At 48.9% G+C, this 25,731-nt stretch overlaps 1 protein-coding gene and 1 long non-coding RNA gene across 6 annotated transcripts in view; one reads left to right on the forward strand and one right to left on the reverse strand.

Annotated features, from left to right (window-relative positions):
- RASSF2 (Ras association domain family member 2) overlaps window positions 1-25,731 on the forward strand; it is a 45,572-nt gene that overhangs the window by 9,132 nt on the left and 10,709 nt on the right. For 3 of the 5 annotated variants that reach the window (XM_017878033.1, XM_017878041.1, XM_017878024.1), the window contains exons 2-6: window positions 13,882-13,972; window positions 17,307-17,382; window positions 19,389-19,540; window positions 22,887-22,981; window positions 25,080-25,240. In XM_017878033.1, the coding sequence (XP_017733522.1) occupies window positions 13,914-13,972; window positions 17,307-17,382; window positions 19,389-19,540; window positions 22,887-22,981; window positions 25,080-25,240 (543 nt within the window). In that variant the 5' untranslated portion in view covers window positions 13,882-13,913. The remainder of the gene's footprint in view (window positions 1-13,881; window positions 13,973-17,306; window positions 17,383-19,388; window positions 19,541-22,886; window positions 22,982-25,079; window positions 25,241-25,731) is intronic. The other 2 variants (XM_017878054.1, XM_017878050.1) reach the window with 1 other exon arrangement.
- LOC108533412 (uncharacterized) lies at window positions 1,521-19,410 on the reverse strand. The gene is made up of 4 exons (XR_001886724.1): window positions 19,323-19,410; window positions 6,362-6,575; window positions 5,391-5,515; window positions 1,521-2,206 (listed from the first exon to the last, which is right to left on the reverse strand). It is a non-coding gene; the product is annotated as an uncharacterized LOC108533412 (long non-coding RNA).

The following is a 25,731-nucleotide window of genomic DNA, read 5'->3' on the forward strand; positions in this document are numbered from 1 at the left end:
AAACCCCAAGATCGCTGCACACAGAGCTCAGAGTCTCAGCCTATAGCACCAAAAAAGGAAGAACGCTGGGGTTCCCTTGAGGAAGGGGATGTGAAGTCAGAGATGAGTCTGAGTGGCCTGTGACTTGGAAACCACTCAGTAAACAGGAAGTGTGGCTACCAAAGAAATCTGAACTTGTAGGAAACAGGGGACCCGGAGCCAGCCCCTCCTTACCTGCTTGGATCAGTCTGTCTCTCTCTCTGCAAAGCTGGGAGAAGAACCCTCAGATAGGCCAGCAGGAGCACTTGGGGACACAGGCCTCGGGTGCTCTCTGCAGGGTGGCCTCCCTTAAATCCCGTAGTTACTGGACAGGAGGAAAGCTTACCTTGCTCTTCCCCAGGTAGACATTAAAACTACCCTATAAACTGGCTTGGCTTTGAGAAATGCAGGCCAGGGAGTATCTCGTCTTATTTGCTTTATTGGGGCCAGTGTTGTCTCCGCCAACTTCCCACTCTCCCTTGGGTTCCACAGCCACAAGGAATTTGTCACTTGGTTGAATTGGAGCCCACGAGGGGCTATGTCTTGGCTGGTTAGCATTCTAGGTCTTTAGTTTCTCTGAGCCAGAGTCTAGTTCTACACATACCAAGCACACACACCATGCATGTGGACACACACATACACACATGCACAGCAATACACCACTCCCCAACCATACCCTCCATACACACACACACACACACACACAGAGAGCAGAGCAATACACCACCCCCCCAACTATACCCTCCATCCACACACTGGACTCTCACTCACACACCGGGAGCTATGCTCACACCCACGCACACACAGCTGCTTCTTTCTGGAGTCTGTGCTTCCTCTACGCTTCCTTTTTTGTCCTGCTTCAGCGCCCTGGCTCTCTGATTAGAGGCTAAGGGCTCTGAGTTTCCTTCTACAACATCCATCCTAAAGGTCAGGCACTTGTGGACGCCGGTGGGGCTTCCCTGTAAACATGTGGCTGCTCCTCTGGCCTGCGAGGCCATTGTCTGGGTGGGCCCAGTGGTGGCCTTCTGGGTCACTCACCTGGCCACCCGCCCACTGGTGTGGAGTTGGAGGCAGGCCTTTCCGGCAGGAGTCCCAGGACTGCTTCCTCCCATCTCTCGCAGTCGCGTCTGGGAACCCAGACTTGGGCAGGGAGGGTTGGGCTGGGCTGCAGTGGGTGGTGGAAGAGCCGGGGCTTTGTAGGCTGACCTGCTTGAAGAAACCCCAGCATGGCCCTTGGTGCATCTCAGTTCCTCCTGTGTCGGTGGGCCAGGCAGGGGCAGCTCCAGGGATGGGAGTGGGGTAGCTTGCCAGGAAGGGCCTGTACCTACCTGTCATTTACCAAGCATCGAGGCTTTTCTGGGAATGGGGTGGGGATGGTCTGTGGGGCCTGTGAGTGGGAGGGGTAGTTCATTGTCCCCTCAGTGTCCCACCCAGTGTGTGCTACGGGACTGAGAGTCGATGGCTCTGTGACTGCAAGTACCCACGTCCTGGACCTGTGGCTCTGGGCCTCTCTCCCTGGCACCTGCAGGGTCTGCTTTTTCCACAGCTTGTCCTCTAGGCTGGTCACTCACTCACCTCCCATCCCCAGGGAGGATCCACAGCCTGCTGTGGGCTGGTAACTGGAGCCAACCTGCTCCTGCTGCTCCATAGCGAGCCTCTCAGATCCAGCGCTCAGCCAGAGAGCCATAGGAGCACTGGGCTTTGTGTCGGCTCTGCCACCTGGGACAAGCCACCTAACCTCTGGGACCTTCTGTTTCCTCGTCTGTAAAATGGCTAAAGTGAAGCCTTCTTCATGAAGTTCTTGGAGGGACTAAGATAAAGCACCTAGAGCCAGCTACCAGCAGCAGCAGCAGCCCTGGGTGCTTATTAGGACTGCACCTTCTCAGACCCCACCCCAGAATTGCTGAATCAGAAACTGGGACAAAGGGACCCGCACTCTGTATTTTAACAAGCCCTCGGAGGGATTCCAATACACACTCAAGAGGGAAAACCACTCCTCCAGAATACAGTTGGGTTGACTGATTTTTGGCTGAAAGCACTTTCTTCCTTACCACCTCAAGAGAAGCTGTAGTCTGTAAGGGTTCCGCTTGGCAGCTGCACCGCCCTGGATTTGAGCCTCAGCTCCGCTCCTTCCTAGCTGTGTGTCTTTGGGCAAGTGGCATTGCTTCTTTGTGCCTCAACTGTTCAACTGCAAAATGAGGATAATAAAGTTTCTTTCTTAATGAGGTTGGTGTAGGGGTTAAAAGAGTCCAAGCAGTGATGGGGCTTCTGTTCCATAATGCAGGAAGGCAGAAGGCAGAGTGGGCCATTTCCTTCTGAGGCAGCCCGCATTTTGCCCATGCCCAGGACAGGCTTGGGTTTGGGATCTGGCATCTCTTACCATCTCTAGGTCTTGGCAGGGCCCCAGCCTGCAGCTCAAGTCTCCTTCCTCATGTGGTGCAATGGGGCTGGGGTTTCCTGTTTGCCATCCACACCGCTTCCTGCCCCACTACGAGGGGTCCGAAGTGCAGAGGGATCAGCACTATCTCCTCTGCCATTGCTTGGTTACAAAGCAGATTCCCTCAGGAGACCTGGCCAGTTGGTCTTTAACAATGTAGTGGAAAACACCGTGTCCAGCAACTTTCTTCTCCAACCCAGGAGATCCAGGGTGTCCTCAGAGGGAGGGGCAGGGCTCAGAGAAGAGGCGTGCACAGGCCCCAAAAGGGGAAGCTACAGGCCCCCAGTGAGCGTTTCCTTTGCATCAGACCTGGGGCCTGGGGCTGGGGTCCGGCTTCTGTGACATGGTGCCCTGGCTTGCAAGAAGGAGCCCTTTGCATCAGCTCAGTGCCTGCACACATGGACCCTGCGGGACGCTCTACACTGTCCACTTTCTCCTTGGAAATATTAGTAGCAGGGAGATGGTGCTAAATACCCAACTCAGTTTGTTTTTAGAAAATTCCACCCCTTCCTTTCTTGAAGGGCTGCTTTGAAATACTTATGGTGATGTCCTCAGTCTACACAGCTCTTTCTCTACAGGTTCCACAGTGGTGCTCAGCCCTGGATGTACACTGGCATGACCTGGGGAGGCTTTGAAAATGCTTCTGCCTGGGCCCCTCCCCTAGAGTCTGATGTAATTGATCTGGGCTGCAATCTGGATGTCAGGATTTTATTTTATTTTATTTTTTAAAGACAGGGGTTCACTCCATCACCCAGACTGGAGTGCAGTGGTACCATCATAGCCCACTGTAACCTCGAACTCCTGTGCTCAAGCGATCCTCCCACCTCAGCCTCCTGAGTAGCTAGGACTACAGGGGTGCACCTCCTGAGTTGCTAGGACCACAGGCATTAACCGTGCCTGGCTAATTTTTTATTTTTTTATTTTTTGTAGAGGCGGGGTCTCACTATGTTGCCCAGGTTGATCTTGAACTCCTGGCCCCAAGCCATCCTTGTGCCATGGTCTCCCAAAGTGCTGCAATTACAGGCAGGAGCCACCATGCCCTCGCTGACATCAGGATTTTTAAAGCAACCCCTTTCTCTACTCCCTCCCTGCCCCTGCTCTGGGAGTTTAATGAGCAGCCAGAGTCAGAATCCCTGTGATGTCGGGTGTCTGTAAGCCACCTCTTCCCACTGCTCCCCATCCTTGGTTTCAGTCAAGGCTTTGGCAAGTGCCCAGCCCTCCCACTGGTCAGGTGGTGGCTCTGTGGGGTTTGCCAGCCCGGGAATTCTCCATGGAAAGCCCTCTCCTCCCCAAGCCTGTTTCAGAGACTGGGGCTGCCTGGATCCTATAGAACAACTGTTGCTCTCCCTCCCTTACCCCCACTGGGAGCTGAGGTGGGGGTGGTTGGGGCGTGGCCCCTGCTCTACAACCAGGAGACAATTCAGAAAACAAAAAGCAAAAGTGACCACCAAAGGGGGCTCTTCCCCTCTCTCACCCTGGACTTTCCTGCCAGGGCTGCCCCTCCCTTGGAGGACTTTCCAATTCATAAATAAGATGAGAGGTGCTGGGTCTCCAGGCTGGAAGTGAAACCATGTAGGGTGAGCCAGGGTCCTGGGGATGCTCTGAGACCAAGGAAAGGTGGCACATTCTCCCGGATCCCTGACCATGGAGCGTTTGGAGGAAGCAAGACCTAAGAGCAGAGGGGATTCTACTATCTTTGTTGGGAGCTCCAGGTGCCTTTCCCACCTCCGAGAGCATCCTGAGGACTTGGTGTGTGCTCTCCTCTCAGGAAGCTGAGCCTGTGAATTTCAAGGGCTTGGCCAGCCCTGCATTTATTCTTGGGGAGGCCTCGTGTGGGAGGCTGGAAACACCTGCGAGTGGGGTCTGTGGGAAGGAAGGGAAAGGATGCTTCGTGCAATTGCTGCAGGGCTTCAACTGGTCCAGAGCTTGGGCGATGCTGACCCTGTTCCTACAGCCTAGGCTCCAGCACGAGGCTGGTCCTGAGTGGGCAGTTGTTTCCTCCCAACTTGAGCGTGGGTGGGGGACAGTGAGGACCCAGTAGTTGCTTCAATCTCAGATATGGAGCAGGTGTAATGGATGCTGCTGTACCACCCAGGGCCCCTTAATCTATGGCATGCTGTGCGTGTTGACGGTGCTGGGTCTTAGCTGCACACATTTCCTGAGAATTCTCTTGCAGGGAAATGCCTAGGGGCTGGCTCTCTGCCAGTAACTGACACGCAGTGGTCTAGAAGCGCCACCTGCCCGCCTCCAAGTAGGACAACTCTGGGGTCCCTTGACACCACAGAGCTCCCCAAGGGATCAGCTGTGGCTGGGCTCCAGCTGAACCCACCTCATTCCTAGCTCCTCCCGCTGTCCCCGTCCTGCCCCCCCAACTCCCTTACAGGTTTCTCCTGAAAACACCTGCACAATAAATCACATGCCAAAGCTTTCTCTCAGGCTCGGCTTCTTGGAATCCCCTGGCCTAAGGCAGCAGGTTAGTGTCCCTGGACAGACTGCTGATCCCATCCCCTTCCTGGAAGCAGTAATCACGATAACCCAGGTGCAGGAGAGAGGCCCAGGCTGGGAGCTGGGGGCTGGGGACCAGAAAGGAAGCTCCAGGCCCACGGGGGGACAGAAACACCAGCGGGTGACTTCTGTGTGGGGTACGTGCTGTGCTGAAGGGCAGGCCGAAGTGGGAGTGCCTGTCCCTGCGTTGTCCAGGGGCCTCAGGGTTCGTTTATAGGGGGAGGTAAGTTTTGATGAGGGTCGAGGCTAGAACATGTGACTCTGGGTCTGAGGGGATGCGTGGGCACACTCACAGAGCATAAAAAGTAGGCTCAGAAAGTTCTCTGTGACTGGGATGTCATCATATTAAACAGCCAGAGGACCTTCCCTTTATCCTGCTAAGACCTTCCCTTTGTAAAGATGTGCTCTTGGGTCTTAGGGAAGGTCTTACCCGCAAGTTGTCTTTCAGGCAGTCAGGAAGTCATGAATGGGTCTCCACGTAAGCAGCTGAATTCCACTGACAAGCAGAATGCATTGCCCAGGCATTTAATGGAGCTGAGGAGAATCTGGAACATTCTGCAGAAGCATGAAGCCAGTGCCAGAGGGAAAACTGACTGGTTGGTAGCCCCAACAGGGTTCCAGCATGACTGGAACCTGGGAGGCTCATGTCTCAACGAGGCAAGCCCAGCTGTATTCACATCTCTAGCTATTTTAGTAGACATGCATTGTGGTCAGTAGACATTCAATATATGCTTTATTTTCTAAAGTGTTGTTTCTAAAAAGAAGTACTGATTTAGAATTCTAGAGGGGGTAAGTAACTATGTTCATAGAGGAAGTTCAGCAGATTTAAATATGTTTTCGACTTCCAAAGACCGGCTCCATATTAAAAATGATTTTTGAGCCAGGAGAGGTGGCTCGTACCTTTAATCACAACACTGTGGGAAGCCAAAACAGGAGGATCGCTTGAGGCCAGGAGTTTGAAACCAGCCTGAGCAACATAGCGAGTCTCCATCTCCACAAAAAATAAAAAATTAGCTAGGTATGGTGGTGTGCACCTGTGGTCCCAGCTACTCAGGAGACTGAGGTGACAGAATCACTTGAGCCCAAGAGATCAAGGCTGCAGTGAGCTGTGATCATGCCACTGCATTCCAGCCTGGGTGACAGAATGAGACCCTGTCTCAAAAAAAAAAAAAAAAAAGGATTTGTGTAAAATCTGCCCCTTCTTTCTTGTCCCCTTTCTGCCCCTCTTCTCCTTTCTCTGTGTGGTAGACTATGAGGTATTTTGGTTCTGTGCCTAGATGCTGGCTGATGTGGGAAGTCCCTCATTCCTCCTTGCCTCAGTTTCCCTCTTATAAGACATAACAACCATTAGTCTGTATTCCCAAGGCACTGTGGGAAGTGATGATCATAAATGGTTCTTACAAGGCGTTTTGGAGCCCAGGAGAGCACCATAAATTCTGGATAATAACAGGGGAGGCAGAAGCGTTGCAACCAGCCAGCTGAACGAATCCCTGTCTCCAAGGCCACAGATACTGGCAGGCACCCTCGGAGGAAGTGTCCAGTTGAATCCAATTGAGTCCACATTCCTGTTCCACCAAGCTTCTTCCTCTGACCTTCCTTGTGTGAGAACAATGCTCTGTTTAAGGAATATCAGAATGAACTGTGAATTTCCGGTCCTCTGTTAGTGTTGCTGCTGCTGCTGCTGCTGTTTGCCCTAAGGTGGATGTGAATGTAGCTTAGTTTTTTTAGCTGGCTGCAGGGAGCCGGTGCTTTGTGAGGGTGGTTGGAAAGTTTGTGAAGAAAGCTGCAGATGCCCTAATGGGCAAAAGAGGGACTGGGTCCTAGAGTCACCTACCTGTAATTTCAGTTCAACTGTGGGGTACCCTATGTAAATACTTTCTTAACACTCTTTTCCCAAGAAATGTAAAAGTAAGAAAAAAGGTGGGGAGAAGTCAGGCCATAGACAAAGATGGGGCAACATGAGCCCATAGGTCAGAGTTATAGCTATGGCTTTCGTGAGATCACCCAACAGGTAGAGAGTGACTGAGCCCTAGAAAATTCCCATAGTTGGGGCCATCAGACTGATTTGTACCCATCTGGTAAGTAAAAAGGAGGGACATGAGGGAAGTTGAACACCTTTTCACAGATTTATTAATTATTGTATTGAGTTTTCCATGAACTATTGTGCATGTCCTTTGCCCATTTTATAAATGAGCATAGGACCTTTTTCTTACTGATTTATTAAAGCCCTTTATGTATTAAGGACATTAGCCCTTTACCATATGTTTTGTAAATATTTTCCCCAGTTTTAATTTGCCTTTTGACTTTGTATAGTGTACTCTTTTTTTCTAAACAGAAGTTTAAAATTTTCGCAGATTGGTATCAATGTCTTCAGCATTTTAGTTTTTAGTGTTTAAATTTTTTATTCAATTATTTCTTTAGGTGGAAGGAGTAAGGTGGTGATTTCGCTTCCCTGTCTTCCCCCTTCCAAAGGCCAGCCAATTCTCTAGTGATAGTTTTAAAAATTAAGCTACCTTTCCCCTGCTATTTAGAACTGCTGCTTACAATCCATATTCCCAGATATATTTGGGTCTATTTCTCTATGTTTATTGTTTTGTTGCTCTATTTTTTTCTGCACAACCAAATAGTTTTAAGAATCAAATTCTCTAACTGGTATTCTCAGTGGATTTAAGAAGACATGGCATCAAAAAGAATTGTCTTAAGAGCAGGATAGATGCAGAACTAAATTACCAAATGATAGGTTATGTTGGAGGCAAAGAAAGAAAGAGAGAGTCCTGGAGAAAATTCAGTGGGTGAATTAGATTAGCTGAAGAATTCTGAGAAAAATAAGGAGATGGAAGGTAGCTGCTGGGATGGATGGATGCATAGTGCTAGAGAAGAGATAGCAGAAGAACCAAGAATGGACTGGGTGTAGTGGATCACTGTAATCCCAGCACTTTGGGAGGCTGAGGTGGGAGAATCACTTGTAGCCAGGAGTTCAAGACTAGCTTGGTTAACATAACAAGACCCTGTCTCTATAAAAGAAAAATTAAGAAAAAAATTATCTGGGTGTGGTGGCCCATGCCTGCAGTCCCTTCGGGAGGCCGAGGCAGGAGGATCACTTGAGGCCAGGAGTTTGAGGCTGCAGTGAGTTATGATGGCTCCACTGTATCCCAGCCTGGCTGACAGAACCAGACACTGTCTCAAAAAAGAACCAAGAATGGGAGGAAGACGGGAAATAATCAAAGAAAGATAGAATAACATTTCCTCTGGCTGAAGAAAGACTCCAGTGTTGAGAGTGAGAAGGGCTGCCGACAGCAGGCGCTGCTCACCTGATTTCCACTCCAACCAGGCTGTGCCATCAGCCTGGTTGAGTTCCCCCATGACCTTTGTGTGGTTTAACAGAGGCTGCTCAGGGTTCCCCTTCCTTGGACTCCGACCACCAGCTCCTGGCTCTGCTGACCTTGGCCTCCTTCTCAAGGCCCCTGGGCTTCCTTGGTTTCCTGGGCTTCCTTGGTACCCTGTCTCCTGTTTTCCCTCTTTCTCCAGGGACTCCTTCCTCTGGCCATGCTGACCCACTGGGTTAATCAGAACCCTGCTCTCAGCCCTGCCCCCTTCGCCCCTTCTGTTCTTTCTTGATGACTTCATCCTCTCCCCTGACCTCACGTGCCAGGAATCGCTCTCTGGGGTCCCAGGCCTGCTGTACTTCTGGTTATCTGCACTGGAAGTTTCCATGGGCCTGCCTGAAACTCAGTCTCGGTCCTCACATCAGCAACTGTGAAGGTGGCACCTCTGCCTACATTGCGGTCCTCGCCAGGAGCCGGTGTATCACCAGGACTCTGCCTGTCACCCCACGTTTCACCCTGCAGCACACCCGGCACACCGGCAGCACAAAAGGGTGTGCTTTCCACATCACGACTTTCCTCTGCCTCTTCCAACTCTCTAGAGTCTGTCTCTCCAACTCGGGCTCCGGCCTTGCAACTGGTCCCCTGACCGCTCTTCTCCTGGATTATTTCTCCACAAAGCAAGGCGTTGGGTGGGCGACCTTTCCAAAATGCGCATCAGATCGCATCCCTGCCCTCGGAATTCCCCTGGTTTTCCTCTTGCTGCTGAGAAAAATGACTATGGTCTTGGTGGTTTGAACCAACAGAAATGTAATACTCATACTCTGGAGTCCAGAAGTTTGAAGTCAGTTTCTCTGGGCCAAAACTGAGCCGGTGGTAGGGCTCTGCTCGCACCCGGGGCTCTGGGGCAAATCTGTGTCCTTGCCTTTCCCGGCTTGTGAGCTGCCTTCAAGGTTCATGGCCCCTTCCTCCGTCTTTGTCCACAGTGCAGTGTCTTCAGATTTCTCCCTCTGCTGCCGTTGTCATGTCGCCTTCCCTCTGCTGGGGCAGAGCCTCCCTCTTATAAGGACACTGGTGGTTACATTTAGGGTCCCCCAGCTAATCCAGGATAGTCTCTTCATTTCAAGATCCTTCATTTAATCACACCTGCAGAGTCCCTGTTACCATATAAGGTAATATTCACAGGCTCCAGGTTGGGACCCGGGTGTCTCTGGGGGCCATTCTTCATCCTCCACACCCACATGGCCCAGCATTGCCCACCAGATGAAGTCCAGACTCCTCTCCAGGTTGGGGTTCTGCTCATGCCACCCCATCTCGCACAGTTCTGAGCTGCCTGCTCTTTCTGCCTGGACCCACTTGCCCCTCATCTTTGCCGACACTGAGGTCTCAGTTTAGAGGTCTCTTCCTCCAGAGAGTCCCCCAGGACACCACCCTTATCCGTAGGTGTCCTTCCTGTTTGCTACCATAGCACTCACCCTCCCTTGACAGAGCCCTCTGCCCCCACACATCCCTCTCCTCCTGCACCATGTACCAGTGCTGGGATTACAGGTTTCCTTGGCTGCTGAGCCACCATTGCGAGCATGACGCTTGGCACGTTGTAGACACACAATAAATGCTTGTTGAATGTATAAATTTACACATGCGTAGAAGGGGCACCTTTTTACAAAAAGGGGCACTGACTAGTTATGGGTAATTGTCATTTAAAAAAGAAAAGCTTTGGCTGGTGTGGTGGCTCACGCCTGTAATCTCAGCACTTTGGGAGGCTGAGGCGGGCAGATCACTTGAGGTTAGGAGTTCAAGACCAGCCTTGCCAACATGGTGAAACCCCATCTCCACTAAAAATACAAAAAATTAGCTGAGCTTGGTGTCACATACCTGTAATCCCAGCCACTCGGGAGGCTGAGGCAGGAGAATCGCTAGAACCTGGGAGGCAGGGTTTGCAGTGAGCTGAGATCGTGCTACTGCACTCCAGCCTGGGGGACAGAGCTAGACTCCGTCTGAAAAAAAAAAAAAGAAACAAAAGGCTTTCTCACTAGCTTGACTTTCCTTTTTCTGCATTACATGTGTACTCCGGTTTTCATGATCAGATTCTTCTTCTTTTTTGGAAAAGTAAAAAAAAAAAAACATAAAATGTAAAATTTAGAGAGACCAATTGTGTTCTCAGGGTACCACTTTTGGGTACACTGGTAGGGTCTGAGTTTTCTTTTTTTTTGAGACGGAGTCTTGCTCTGTCGCCCAGGCTGGAGTGCAGTGGCATGATCTCGGCTCACTGCAAGCTCCGCCTCCCAGGTTTACGCCATTCTCCTGCCTCAACCTCCTGAGTAGCTGGGACTACAGGCGCCCGCCACCACACCTGGCTAATTTTTTGTATTTTTAGTAGAGTCGGGGTTTCACCATGTTAGCCAGGATGGTCTCGATCTCCTGACCTCGTGATCTGCCCTCCTTGGCCTCCCAAGGTGCTGGGATTACAGGTGTGAGCCACTGCGTCCAGCCGGGTCTAAGTTTTCTGAATGGAATCAGCCCATGGTAACTTGCAGTAACAATTTATCAAAACTTAGTGGCTTAACACTAATTCATTTTTATTTTATTTTATTATTTTATTTTATTATTTAATTAATTGATTTTGAGATGGGCTTACTCTGTCGACCAGGCTAGAGTGCAGTGGCATGATTGTGACTCACTGTAGCCTTGACCTCCTGGGCTCAGTTTATCCTCCTGCCTCAGCCTCCCTAGTAGCTGGGACCAGAGGTGCACACTACCACATCTGGCTAACTTTTTATTTTTTGTAGAGATGGGATCTCCCCATGTTGCCCAGGCTGGTCTTGAACTCCTGGACTCAAGCAATCCTTCCTCCTTGGCTTCCCGAAGTGCTGAGATTACAGGTATAAGCCACTGCACCTGGCCTTATTTTATTGTTTTTTTTTTTTTAAGAGACAAGGTCTTACTCTGTTGCCCAGGCTGGAGTAAAGTGGTGTGATCATAGCTCACTGCAGCCCTGAGCTCCTGGGCTGAAGCAATCCTCCTACCTTAGACTCCCAACTAGCTATAGGACCACAGGTGTGTGCCACCACATCCAGCTAATTTTAAAATTTTTTTGTAGAGACGGGGTCTCCTGCCGTTGCCCAGGTTGGTCTCGAACTCCTCCTGCCTTGGCTTCATGAAGTATTGCAGTCATAGGCAGGAGCCACCATGCTTGGCCAACACTAACTGATTATCTCACAGTTCTGTAGTTCAAAGGTCTGACACGAATCTCACTGGGCTAACATCAAGGTATCAACAGGGATGTGTTCTTCTCTGGAGACTCTAGGACAAGTCCATTTTCTTGCTTTTCCGGCTTCTAAAGGCTGTCTGTGTCCCTTGGGTCATGGATCCTTCTTCCAGGAGGTTGAATCCTTCTCACATTGTGTCACTGTAATACTGGTTCCCATGCCTCCCTCTTCCACTTAAAACATATATTGTGGAGTGGGTGCAGTGGCTCACACCTGTAATCCTAGCACTTTGGGAGGCCGAGGTGAGCAGTTTGCTTGAGTCCAGGAGTTCAAGACCAGCCTGGACAACATGGCAAAACCCCGTCTCTACTAAAATTCAAAAAACTAGCTGGGCATCGTGGCACATGCCTTTAGTCCCAGCTACTTGGGAGGCTGAGGTGGGAGGATCACTCGAGCCTGGGGAGGTCGAGGATGCAGTGAGCTGAGATTATGCCACTGCACTCCAGCCTGGGTGACAGAGTGAGTCTCTGTCTCAAAAAAAGAAAAAAAAAAAAAAAAAAAAAAAAAAAAATATATATATATATATATATATATGTACACACACACACATATATATGTATATAGTGGTAAAATACACATAAAGTTTACCATCTTAACCATTTTAAAGTGTCCAGTTCAGTGGCATTAAGTACCTTCACATGTTGTAGAACCATCACCACCATCTATCTCCAGAGCTCTCTTCCTCTTGCACACTCTGTTCCCATTAGGAAACTCTCCATTTCCCCTTCTTCCCAGCCCCTGGCAACCACCGTTCTATGTTTTGAAGCATCACCATTCTATAAAATCAGTCTCTGATTTTGTCTTCTCTAGGTACTCATAAAAGTGGAATCATGCAGTATTTTTCATTTTGGGTGTGGCCTGTTATAATGTCTTCAAGGTTCACCCATGTTCTAGCATGTGCCAGCATTTCCTTCCTTTTTAAGGCTGAATAATAATCCACTGGATGCATATACTCCGTTTTGCTTATCTGCTCATCCATCAGTGGACACTTGGGTGGCTTCCACCTTTGGGCTGTTGTGAGTAATGTGATTTTGCCCCTGAGGGCACTTAGTAGTGTCTGGCAATAGTTTTGGTCGTCATCACTGGGGTAGTGCTGCTGGCATCTAGTGAGTAGAAGCCAGAGATGCTGCTAAACATCTGCGATGCACAGGACAGTCCCGCGCCAAAGAACAGTCCCAGGCCAGGGGCGGTGGGGCACACCTGTAGTCCCAGCTACTCGGGAGGCTGAGACAGGGGGATCGATGCAGCCCAGGGATTTGAGGCTGCAGTGAGCTATGATCATGCCACTGCACTCCCAGCCCAGGTAACAGAGTGACATCCCATCTCTACAAATAGAAATAAAAAAAGAATGGGCCAGGTCCAAATGGTAATAGTGCTGCTGGGCGTGGTGGCTCATGCCTGTAATCCCAGCACTTTGGGAGGCCATGGCGGGTGGATCACCTGAGGTCAGGAGTTTGAGACCAGCCTGGCCAACATGGTGAAACCACCCCCCCTACTAAAAATACAAAAAATTAGCCAAGCGTGATGGTGGGCACCTGTAGTCCCAGCTACTTGGGAGGCTGAGGCAGCAGAACCTGGGAGATGGAGGTTGCACTGAGCCGAGATCACACTACTGCACTCCAGCCTGGGCGAAGAGAGCGAGACTCCTTGTCAAAAAACAAAACAAAACGAAACAAATGGTAATAGTGCCAAGGTGGAGAAATCTTGACATATATATACCTATCTGAATAAATATTTATACATGTAAATGTGTGTATGTATATGCATATTTTATACTTACATAGATTTTAAACAAAATTGGACCCATAGTTTTGTTACCTGTGTTTTTGTAATGTATGGTTAAATTGTCTTTCACATTGTCATATTTTAGTGGTGTCTGTAGACACACACTGTGATTTCTCACACTTGGCTGTATTTGGGCATTTTTAGGTGGTTTACCCATCCTCAGTAGACCTCAGTAGAATCGGGCTGTCCCTGAGATAACTCTCTATTCTGTGTTGTGGTGGTCTCTTCAGAGAGGAAGACTCATCAGTCATCCTTGGAGCCAACATGGGTGTCAGTGTGCTCTGTGGCTGGGGCATTCATGCTTGGATTGTCCAAGGGTTGTCGTCTTTCCTTTGGATGTTTATTCTCAGAGGCTGTGGTAAGCCAAGGCAGCAGCCAGCAGTGTTGCCTCTCACAGCCTTGGGGCCGTGTTAGCTGTGGATCTGGGTGGGGAGGAACAGAGAGCCATGGCGTCCAATTTTGTGCCCACTCCCCACCCCAGGTTCTGCTGAGTTCCCAAGGACACAACCTGACTTTAACCTCTGTCTTCTCCTTCCAAATATAGGCCTCTCCTTCCAATGAAAAGAGAAAGGAAGAATGGACTACAGTCACCAAACGTCCCTAGTCCCATGTGGACAAGATAAATACATTTCCAAGTAAGACGTTTTGCTAGAGAGTTTTGTCCCCAGTGACCAGTCCCATGCTGGGATATTGTGGGTGGACCGCAGCCGTTGGCACAGGGGCCTCCCCTGTGTATCAGACTGGCGGGGCTCCTGTGTGTGGGAAGGAGTCAAGCGGCTGAACTTGGACTTGTGAGAGTATCAGGGCGGCTGCTATAGATAAAAACATGCCACCAGAGCCTGGCCTGGAGGTGAAGTAAAGGGGATGTCAAGACGCAGTACCTTTGGGGGCTCAAAAGATGTGGTGTCTTGGAAGGCTTCCAGGAGGAGCAGTTGGCTGGTGGTAGTTTGCTATCTTCTGAATGTTTGTGTCTCCCCCAAATTCCTATGTGGAAACTTCAGCCCAAGGTGCTGGTATAAGAGGTGGAGCCTCTGGGATGGGATTAGGTCTAAGTACCCTTATAAAAGGCCAGGGGAGCTTGTTTTTCCTCCACGGTGTGAGGACGCAGTAAGAAGGCACTGTCTGTGAGGATAGGGCTGTCACCAGACAGTGACTCTACCTTAACCTTGGACTTTCTGGCCACCAGAGCTGTGAGAAATGAATTTCTGTTGTTTAGAAGCCATCCAGTCTATGATCCAGCAGCCAGAACGGACTCAGACACTGCTCCCCGTCCTGTCTGTGGTGTTCCTGGGGAGTCCTGGCTGGGGTAATGTGTCCCTGGGCTTCTCTGGTTCGCGCTGAATTTGGCACAGGTGCCTTCTGAATAGAAGGGGACAATTTAGTTGCTTTCTATGCACTAAAGTCTCTTCAGCTCAGGCTTTTTGCTAATGTGACTGGGCTTGAGCCAAAATGGACCCTTGAATTGGAAGTTCAAGGATGTATTTTTATGTCCAGCATAGAGATTTCTCTATCTTTTTTTTTCTTTCTTTTCTTCTTCTTCTTTTTTTTTTTTTTTTTTAGAAGGAATCTCCCTCCTCACCTAGGCTGGAGTGCAGTGGTGTGATCTCAGTTCATGGCAACCTCTGCCTCCTGAGTTCAAGTGATTCTCCTCCCTCAGCCTCCTGGGTAGCTGGGATTATAGGCATGTGCCGCCACACACAGCTAATTTTTAAATTTTTAGTAGACGGGGTTTCACCATGTTGGCCGGGCTGGTCTTGAACTCCTGACCTCAAGTGATCCACCCGCCTCAGCCTCCCAAAGTGCTGGGATTACAGGCGTGAGCCACCATGCCCAGCTAGAATTTCTCTCTCTTAATGAAATATTTAATTTATCTGAGATCAAATTGTTTGAAGTCCTTAGACACACTTGACACATGTTTTGTAACATCTGACCATTCTTACCTCTTTATGGACAGATTTCCCCAGGGACTTCTACCAACCAGTGATTTTCTATCCCGGTTCAGATCTGTGTGTTCAAAAGTACCAAACAGCCTTTCGTCTTAGGTTATTTGGAATCACATTTTCCACGAATTCATTTCAGCTTGCATAGAACCACATTGATTTATCTAGGTTTAACTTGTCAGGAGTTTCTTGGCATTTCCAGTGGGTTTTGACTCCTGGCATGGTCCAAAATCTCTCCACTGAATGGTTGGGTTCAGAGAGACTGAATTCTGTTACCCCTTACTTGAGACTAGACAAAAGCCCGCAGCGGCCCCCTCCACCTCTCTCCACTCTCATGCCACCTGGAGTGCAAAACACGCACTTTCAGATGAAACTTGACTCATGCATTCTCAGGGTTGATGAAGGCTTTCCCTGATCACAAAGTGGGTGAAATCTCCTCTCTGGCCATGTGCAGTAGAGCTGTGTACTCTCAGGGCAGCCACTTGGAAAACTTGATGGCTAAGGAGGTCCAGTACTGGGCTTCAGAACAGGAGTTTCTAAGGATTTTATTTTTTATTTAAAAAATTTTATGAACTAAAAGTATTGCCAGGGCCCAGAAGCCACCTCATGCCCACTTCTTGTCACTACTCCCCAAGGTGAACCACTATCCTGAATTCTAACACTCCATTTTGAACTTTGTATCAATGGAATATGATCTGTGCTTTTTTGTGAAAGAAGCTAGACACAAGAAAAGCACAGATCCTGTAATTCCCATGAGTTACACACATGCGTGTAGTTCATTCACATTCTCTTCGCTGAGAGTTTTCCATTGTGTAGCTATTGTTTCCTTTATTCACCCATTCTGACGCTGATGGGGGTTTGCAATTTTTTTTTTTTTTTTTTTGAGATGGAGTCTCGCTCTGTTGCCCAGGCTAGAGTGCAGTGGCACGATCTCGGTTCACTGCAACCTCCACCTCCCTTGTTCGAGCAATTCCCCTGCCTCAGCCTCCTGAGTAGCTGGGATTACAGGTGCATGCCACCATGCCTGGCTAATTTTGTGTGTGTGTATTTTTAGTAGAAACAGAGTTTCACCATGTTGGCCAGACTGGTCTCGAATTCCTGACCTCAGGCAGTCTGCCCATCTCAGCCTCCCAAAGTGCTGGGATTACAGGCGTGAGCCACTGCTCCTGGCCACAAGTTTTTAAACACGTGATAAGGTCATGTCTATGAAGCATAAGTTAGTGTGGCTCAAACCTGTCCCATTTCACTTCTAAACAGCCCGGAAACTTCTGAGTCTTTTATTTTTTTTCTGAGACAGAGTTTCACTCTGTCGCCCAGGCTGGAGTGCAGTGGCATGATCTCAGCTCACAGCAACCTCTGCCTCCAAGGTTCAGGTGATTCTCCTGCCTCAGCCTCCTGAGTAGCTGGGAATACAGGCATGCACCACCATGCCTGGCTGATTTTTTGTATTTTTATTAGAGATGGGTTTGCACCATGTTGGCCAGGCTGGTCTTGAACTCCTGACCTCAAGTGATCTGCCAGTCTTGGCCTCCCAAAGTGCTGGGATTACAGGCACGAGCCACCGCGCCTGGCCAGCTTCTGAGTCTTATGAAGGCCTGTCATTATTGTCCTTTCCTCACTCACAGCGTGCTTGAGGGAGAAGAGGCCACAGCCAGGCAGGAGAATGGCTGTCTGTGGGCTCTGAAGTGCTTGCCTCAGTGACTCCATGGCTTATTAACATCTGCTCATTCAGCTTGAGTTTGGGAGTATTGTCAGCACACGAGGCCTGCCTTGGTGTCCTGGAATTGCTCTTTACATTCAGCATTGTTCTGGGGTGGTGCTCACTCTTGACTTGGATCCTGGGGGAAGATGGTTATGGGGTGGTGGCGGCAGAACTCTGTGTGCATGTGCATGTGTGTGTATGTACATGTGGACAAACACCAAAGTGCGGTGACTTTAGGCCCGGTGAGAGGTGAGAGAAAGAGGGAACAACTGCATTATAAGTGGCTTCGGCTGATCATGTTATATCTCTTACATTTTTCTCTCTAAGAAATGAACTTCTTTTGCATCTGAAGACCTACAACTTGTACTATGAAGGCCAGAATTTACAGCTCCGGCACCGGGAGGTAAGGAGTCTCCAGGGAAAGCCCTGACTGGCTAGTCCAGACCTTGTCACCGTGTGTCCTGAATCTGAAAGTCCCTGAGGTCCCGAGAGATCCCTGCCTCTCCTGCTTCTCATTTAGGATGCTAGTGAGGGTCTTTGGGGTTCTTTGGAAGAAGACTCCAGGCCCAGTTTTGTTGTAAAAAGGGTGAATGTTTCAGAGATGTGCTCCAGAGACATTCCTGTAGAAGTGTGGCTGGGCTAGCGCAGTCTCATGGGGGAGATTCTCCAGAGGGAGCTTTCATGAAATGACCTTTCCAGGTGGCTCCCAAGCAGACGTCCTCTCATTGGGCAATTCGGGAACCCCACCCAGTCCTCTGTGTTTAAACATTTGGGCCCAAGTCCTGTCGCTGCAGTGACCTGGGCAAAGCACATAAGCTCTCGATGGTAGCACTTGGCCCATCCCCAGACCTAGTCATCCTAGTTTGCTTTTGTTATTCATCTGGTTCCCATCCCGAAACCGAGCTTCCTCATCCTGTATCCATTTCTCTAAAGCCTGTTATCAGATAGATGAGTTATAAAGGAGTCTGGTAGGGTACTTTATACCCAAGCACTCGTGACTGATAAAAAGGTCCATATGTGTAATGCCCTTTGAAACACATTTTCAGGTTATCAGGCTGTGGAGATTTAATCCATAGAAACAGATAACAGATGGTGGAATTTCAGCTGCTAGGGCAGGTTGCTTGGGGACAGTATGTGGGATGTAGTGGCCTATTCTGTCCCTCAAACCACCCCACTTAGATAAAATCCTGTTTTGGGTTAAATTTTGACCTACAGTTGTGTAAAGTAATGATGCTCACCTTGACCAGGGGAAGGCCATGTAAATTGCCAATGTTTACCTAAAGCCTTCCTCCCTGGGACTCCTAAGTGCCCTAAAATTGTTTCATTTCTCTCCTTCCCTCTTGTATTCCTTCCTCCCTCTTTGAGGATGATTTTGGGCCTCATTGGGCTGATGTCATTTTCACCTATGGGGCTTGTCCTGAAGATGTGGCCCATGACCCAGATCTACCACTTGATCAGCCCATAAAACATGGCTTCAAAAAGGTTCTTCTGAGACTGGAGGGAGGAGAACTGATTCTTTTAGGGATTGCCCTTCAAGCTTTTGCTAATCAGCAGATGGGCTATGCAAGATTTTAAATAGTTCGTAAATAGCTTTCCTGGGTTATGTCCTATCGAGTAAATGATTAAAAGTGCTCCATGATTAAAGGATTTCATAGTCATAAGCGAGTCCCAAGTCTTTGGGATAGAATATGTAAATGCCTTTAGAATGGTTTTACATTTAACGTCTAATTAGTCAGCAACCTTGAGAATAAACTGGGGACTCCTGCAAGATTTATTCACCTGTTGCAGAGTTGTCATTTAGCCCATTAGTTGATTACAGAACCTGGGATGTTCTGCTGTTTGGAAATCTGATTAACACAGCCTCTCCCAGCTCATGATCACTTGACACCCTTTTAAAGACAACAGTTCATCTGCTAGAGGAGGTGGTGTTCTGTAGAATAAACTTCGGCAAATGTTGCTTTAAATTTCCTCCAACCACCAGGTTGGATTGCTAAACATATGTTACAGCTACAGAGACATCGTTTTCCATAGTAGTGGATGGGACGTAGCTAACTCCAGTTCTTGCTTCTGTTAGCAAGGCTAATCTCACTTATTTTAAGAGATGTATTCTGCTTTCTTTAAAAGTCATTAGGATAAAAGAAAACAATGCTTTTATAATTTGCACCTATATATTTGAATTTCACAGCAACTTTTGTGCTGACCTGTGAGGTCAGCTTCAGGATCTAGGGTAGTTTACCTTAGAAAGTATCTCAGAGCTGGGGTGTAAACTGGGCAGCTACCCCCATCCTGTGAATAGAATCTGGGGCACCCAGCTAGGACATATGAAGAATGTGTCATTTGTACCTCAGCTTGGTCTTGGCTTCTGTGGGGGCTTTTCCAGGCTCACCACTCTGATTGCTTTGTGGGCAGGAAGAAGACGAGTTCATCGTGGAGGGGCTCCTGAACATCTCCTGGGGCCTGCGCCGGCCCATTCGCCTGCAGATGCAGGATGACAATGAGCGCATTCGGCCCCCTCCATCCTCCTCCTCCTGGCACTCCGGCTGTAACCTGGGGGCTCAGGGGTGAGTGAGAAGAGAAGAGATGGGGCGGGGAGATGATCGCGATGCCTGGGGGTTCTGTATGTTCTCAAGCAGATAAATGCTGCCTTCTTCCAGCCAGCCCTGACCCTGGCTCCTCCTCCTGCCACCTCTACTGCCCACCTGCCTTGGCCTTGGAATGAGGAACAAGGGGCAGACATGGTTGTGTTTGGACCCCCTTCCTGCCACCGCAATCACCGATGAGGTCACAGGAGGGAGCTGCTGAGTCATAGGAGGGGAGCTGCTGAGTCACAGAGTTCTCCCTTAGGGAGAACTCAGGAGTCTCTGAGTGGAGTTGCTAGTGGCTAGTGAGGGTCAGTCTGCAGATTTCTAACAGAGCGCCCCATGCCCCAGCATCCTCCCGACTAGGACCACTCCTCATAGAATGGCCCCGCTCCAAGGCATTTACGACTTGAACCTTCTGATCAAAGCTCCCTGAGTCTTAGGAGAACCTGGAAGAGGAAAAAAGAATGTCAGGCTCTGTCAGAGTCAGCTAAGTGAGATCAGCCAGGGGTCTGCTCCCTGCAGACCACATGGGGAGCCAGGGTGTGGTGTGATGGTGGGTAGTCCAAGTCCCCAACAGAAGGGCTGGGAAGACCTAGTCCATCCCTCCTTATCCTCCATGGCTGAATAAGCCGCCGAATGCACCGCCAGATGCCTCTAGCAAGGCATGCCTTCCTCATTGTCTTTCTGGGACTTGAGTTTTAGGATCAAGCGACTAGCCTGGCTCCATCCTGAAACCTGCTAATGCTGACTGCCTTCGGCCCCAGCCTGGGTGGAGTGTGCTCGCCTCTCAGCCAAAACCACAGTGACCTTTTTTTTTCTGGTTTAAATGAGAACCAAGCCCTCTCTGTTGGTCACATTGAACATTTTGCTAAACTCCACAGCCAAATCTATGTTTCTCTACAATTGAGAGAAACCTAGTATGTGGCCAGACCCTGGGGCTGGTCTGGTTTCTTTCCAAGGGGATTTAAGGAGGAGCATTGTTGCCTACCCCATAGGCGCTAGGATGTCTGGTTAACGTTCTTTGGTTTCATCTAACTTTGCTGGTTTCATGCTCTGCTTTTCAGCACTATCACCACATTTTTGTTTTGTTTTGTTTGAGACAAGGTCTCACTCTGTTTCCCAGGCTGGAGTGCAGTGGCTTAATCACAGCTCACTGCAGCCTCAACCTCCTAGGCTCAAGTGATCCTCCCACCTCAGGCTCCCCAGTAGCTGGGACTACAGGTACAGCCCCCACCCCTTTTTTCTTTTTCTCTTGCCCAGGCTGGAGTGCAGTGGTGCGATCTCAGCTCACTGCAACCTCTGCCTCTCGGGTTCAAGCGATTTGTGCCTCAGCCCCCTGAGTAGCTGGGATTACAGGTGCCCACCACCAAACCCAGTCATTTTTTGTATTTTTTGGTAGAGAGGGGATTTCATCATGTTGGCCAGGCTGGTCTTGAACTCATGACCTCAAGTTATCCACCCTCCTTAACCTCCCAAAGTTCCGGGACCACAGGCGTGAGCCACTGTTCCTGGCCCTACCTGGATAATTTTCATATTTTTTGTAGAAATGGGGTCTCACTATGTTGCCCTGGTTGGTCTCAAACTTCTGGCCTCAGGCAATCCTCCCACCTTGACCTCCCAAAGTGCTGAGATTACAGGTGTGAGCCACCATGCCCAGCTGTATTTTTTACACTGTACTGTATTTGTTATATTATACTGTATTATTGCTGTATTTGATTTCCAATGGCCAAGCCCATTTCACAGCCTGACCCTGACCCCCACACTATTCTATTCCCTAAGTAAGATGATTTTTAAGATTTCATTTGACCCTGTGGCCTTTGGTTTGGGCTGCTAAGGGGTCCTTCACTCTGCCTGCTTTTTCTCCCTTCTCTGTGGCCTCAAGCTGGTCTTGGTTGACTCTTGAAACCTTCAAAATACTTTGGTAGAATTTTCAGGAATGGTAAATGATGTCTTTTAGATGTTACCTATAATACAGTGAATGCCTAGACTACTGTCTTAAGAAGGATCCTGAGGCTGGGCACGGTGGATCATGCCTATAATCCCAGCACTTTGGGAGGCTGAGGCAGGCAGATCACAAGCTCAGGAATTCAAGACCAGCCTGGGCAACATGGTGAAACCCTGTCTCTACCAAAAAAAAAAAAAAAAAAGGCACAGTGGCACGTGGCTATAATCTCAGCTACTTAGGAGTCTGAAGCAGGACAATCACTGGAACCTGGGAGGCAGAGATTGCAGTGAGCCAAGACCACACCACTGCACTCCGGCCTGGGTGACAGAGCAAGACTCCGTCCCCTTGCCCCACCAAAAAAAAAAAAAAAAAAAGAAGAAGAAGAAGAAAAAGGATGCTGAGACCGGTTCCTGCTTCAGCAAGAATGAGTGGGGTGGCTACTCTGGGTGCCAAGTGTTCACCATTCCCTAGAAGCTCTGACCAGGCCCATTCTGTGCCTCAGAAGTATATGAGTTAAATTACAATAGGAAGTTCTTTCAGATTTTCCATTTTAATTGTCCTTCCTTAAAACGATCCTCCCCAGAACATGAGGTTTATCTCTACTGGGTCCCAGGGAGCCCATGCTCTTCTCATCATGGGTTGGTCCTAATTGGTCAAATATGATTCTTCCTTACAGCCAAATCCTCTGTTGATTTTGGATGTTTTCATGAGCTGCTCCCTTTGTCCTTTTTGGCTTTGAGAAGTTATTTGCCAGTTATGATGGCAAACGAGGGTCTCAGCTTGGACTGCCTTACTTGTAACCCTTTCTTCAGCTTGGATGAGGCCTCCGTCCTTGCAACCCTGAGAACACTGTCAGTGCCCCTTCCAAAGCTGCTCCTGCTCTTGTGGTGGCCAACCTCCTGCTTTCCATCCCTTTTAAATGCCAGAATCAATTATGAGTTATTTCTTCAACAGCAATGAGTCTGAACTGGAATCTTACCCTGCAAAACAAATGGCCATTATTAGAGTTTTCCAAATAAGCTATAGAACCCATACATGCTTAGAAGCAGTGCAGGCAGCACATGGGTTTCTCTCCTTGGTATTCTCCATCCTGTGCTTGATGAATTAGATGCTTGTGTTGCTGCAGATGCTGGAAAAGAACATCTTCCCCCTCCAGAACTCCCCCTGCACCACCCACTGCTTGACCTGGGAGCTGGGCCAGCCTTTCATGGGATGCTCAGCGTGGCCCATCTGTACCTTTCATCGCCTGATGTGTGCCAGTACCCAGCCTGGCACTAGCAAAGTGCTCCCCTTGCAGGAGTGGGGTCTGGCAGGTGCAGGGCATCTTTCCACAGGGATTAAACTAGTCTCCCCCCTCCCCTTTGTCTTCTCCACCGCCAGAACCACCCTGAAGCCCCTGACTGTGCCCAGTGTTCAGATCTCAGAGGTGGATGCACCGCCGGAGGGTGACCAGATGCGAAGCCCCACAGGTACATGTGAGTGGAAGGTACTTCCAGCTAGGGACCGACTGTGTCAAGACCGCTGTGATAGATGTTATCAACTGTTATTTATTTTTGAGAATGTAAAATGTATCTGGTTCAAGATACAAAGGGAGAGAATTAAGTCACCTACCTCATCCACCCACCTAGAAGCATCCCAAGAACATCCTTCATGAGATGGTCCATGCAAATATAAGCAAAACACACTCACATACCTTTATGGGTGGATGTAGTTTCTTTCTTCCTCTTCCCTCCCCTTCCCTCCCTTCCCTTCCCTTCCCTTCTCTCCTCCCCTCCCCTCCCCTCCCCTTCCCTCTCTTCCCTTCCCCCCCCCCCTCCCCCTCCCCTTCCCTCTCTTCCCTTCCCTTCCATTCTCTCCTCCCCTCCCCTCCCCTCCCCTCATCTTCCCTCTCCTCCCCTCCCTTCCCTTCCCTTCCCTTCTCTTCCCTGACTTTCCCTTCCCTTCCCTGCCCTTCCGTCTCCCTCTGTCACCCAGGAGGATGCAGTGCAGTAGTGCAATCTTGGCTCTGCTTCCTGGGTTCAAGTGATCCTCCCACCTCAGCCTCCTGAGTAGCTGGGATTAAAGGCATGCGCTACCATGCCCAGCTAATTTTTGTGTTTTTAGTGGTGACGGGTTTTTGCCATGTTGACCAGGCTGGTCTTGAACTCCTGGCCTCAAGTGATCTGCCTGCCTCAGCCTCCCAAAGTGCTGGGATTATAGGCATGAGCCACCACGCCCAGTTGGATGTAGTTTCTTTTCTTCCCCTAGTTATACAAGTGGTAGCATTGTGCAGATCCCAGTTTTTATTTATCAGTTTATCTGGGGAATTTTTCCATATAAATTTGTAAGGAACTTCCTTATTCTTTGCAGTTCTGCATTATTTCACTGTATGGAAAAAGGATAATTCATGTAATCACTCCCTATTGGTAGCCATTTAAGTCATTTTCAGCCTCTGCTATGACAAACAAGTTTGCAGTCGGTGGCCTTATACATGTGTCATGCCACACATTTGTCAGCATGTAGGAATCTTTCAAGTGGAATTTCTGGGTTTAAGGCCATGTGCATTTTTAATTTTCATAGATACTGTCAATTTGCAAAATCTTTTTAATATTACATGGATTAAATATATTTTAATAAGAGCAGATTAACCTACTTGTGATTAATGTCAATATTTTATATTTATACACATATAAGGATAGAAATATGCCATGGGAACCGCATATATTTTTAGATATATGTTCTATTAAGCATTATTTTTTCTAATTTTTTTATTGCAGTAAGATACACATAACGTAACATTTACCATCGTAACCATTTTAAGTGGTACAGTTCAGTGGTATTAAATACACTCATAATGTTGTGCAACCATCACCACCATCCATCTCCAAAACTCTTCCCATCTTGTGAAACTGAAACTCTGTACCCATTAAACTCCAATAACTCCCCATATCCTTCTCCCTCTAGCCCCTGGCAACCACCATTCTACTCTCTGTCTCTGTAATTTAGAATGTACCTAGAATATACTTAGAGTGTACCTCAATTATATGAGATACACTTATATGAGGTACACTCTAAGTACCTTATATAAGTGGAATCATTCTATATTTGCTGTTTTGTAATTGGCTTGTTGCACTTAGTGTAATGTCATCAAGGTTCATCTGTGTGTAGCATGTGTCATAGTTTGTTTGAAGTATCTTGTTAGCCCTTATATCATGTTTATTCTGTGCCAGGCACTATTCTAAGTGCTTTATGTATATTAACTCATTTAAACCCTCAGCAACCCTCTGAGGTGGGTGTTACTATTATCCCTATTTTATATATAAAAACACTGAGGCACAGAGAGGTTACTGATATATGGCAATCATGGAGCTGAGATTTGAACCCAGGGAGTCTGGCTTGGAAGGCTGTGCTCTGAACTTATCACCGTACAGCTTCTTTGTAAATTCTGCATTATGTTTTTCCCCCAGCAGAAAATACTATTTGTATAAAATATATATTTTTGGAGACAGTGGGTGCTGTAGCACTGGGCACAAAGTGGGGACCATGTGCCATGTCGCAGGTCCAGACAGAGTTCATTTCCCTCTCCTCTCTCAGACTCCAGGGGCCTGAAGCCCCTGCAGGAGGACACCCCACAGCTGATGCGCACACGCAGTGATGTTGGGGTGCGTCGCCGTGGCAATGTGAGGACGCCTAGTGACCAGCGGCGAATCAGACGCCACCGCTTCTCCATCAACGGCCATTTCTACAACCATAAGGTAAGGTGGACAGGGGGATAGGGGAGGGGGGAAGACCTCTTCCCGGGTAGATGCCACCTCAGGGCTACAGCTATATGGTGGGTGGTGTGATGCCTGGGCAGCCAAATGTTTGCTGCTGTTTAGTCTTAGGGTTATGGGTGGGCTGCAAGCCCTGGTGGCTTCCTGAGGGCTGAGGGACCCCAAGTCAGAAGGCTCAAAGTCCTTCTGTGGGTCCCCCTTAAGGTGGTGGGTGAATTCAGTGGGGCTGTACAAAGCAGTCCCTGCTGTAGCCCTGAAGACCCCATAAACACAGCTCATCAGTCTCTCCCAAGAAAATCCATGTGTTAACCTCTCCTGCACACTGTGCCCCCAACTGGTGTATGGTCTGGCTTTTCCCAGAGCTGAAGCAGAGCTGCAGGTCTCAGACCTGGGGTGTCAGTGCACCGTCCACCCCACCCGAGCTTGCTGATCCCTCCCTTCCTCCTGCTTTGTTCAAATCCTACCCCAGGAAG

This window comes from Rhinopithecus bieti, unplaced genomic scaffold (assembly GCF_001698545.2).
Source record: "Rhinopithecus bieti isolate Rb0 unplaced genomic scaffold, ASM169854v2 scaffold_65, whole genome shotgun sequence".
Classification (NCBI taxonomy): domain Eukaryota; kingdom Metazoa; phylum Chordata; class Mammalia; order Primates; family Cercopithecidae; genus Rhinopithecus; species Rhinopithecus bieti.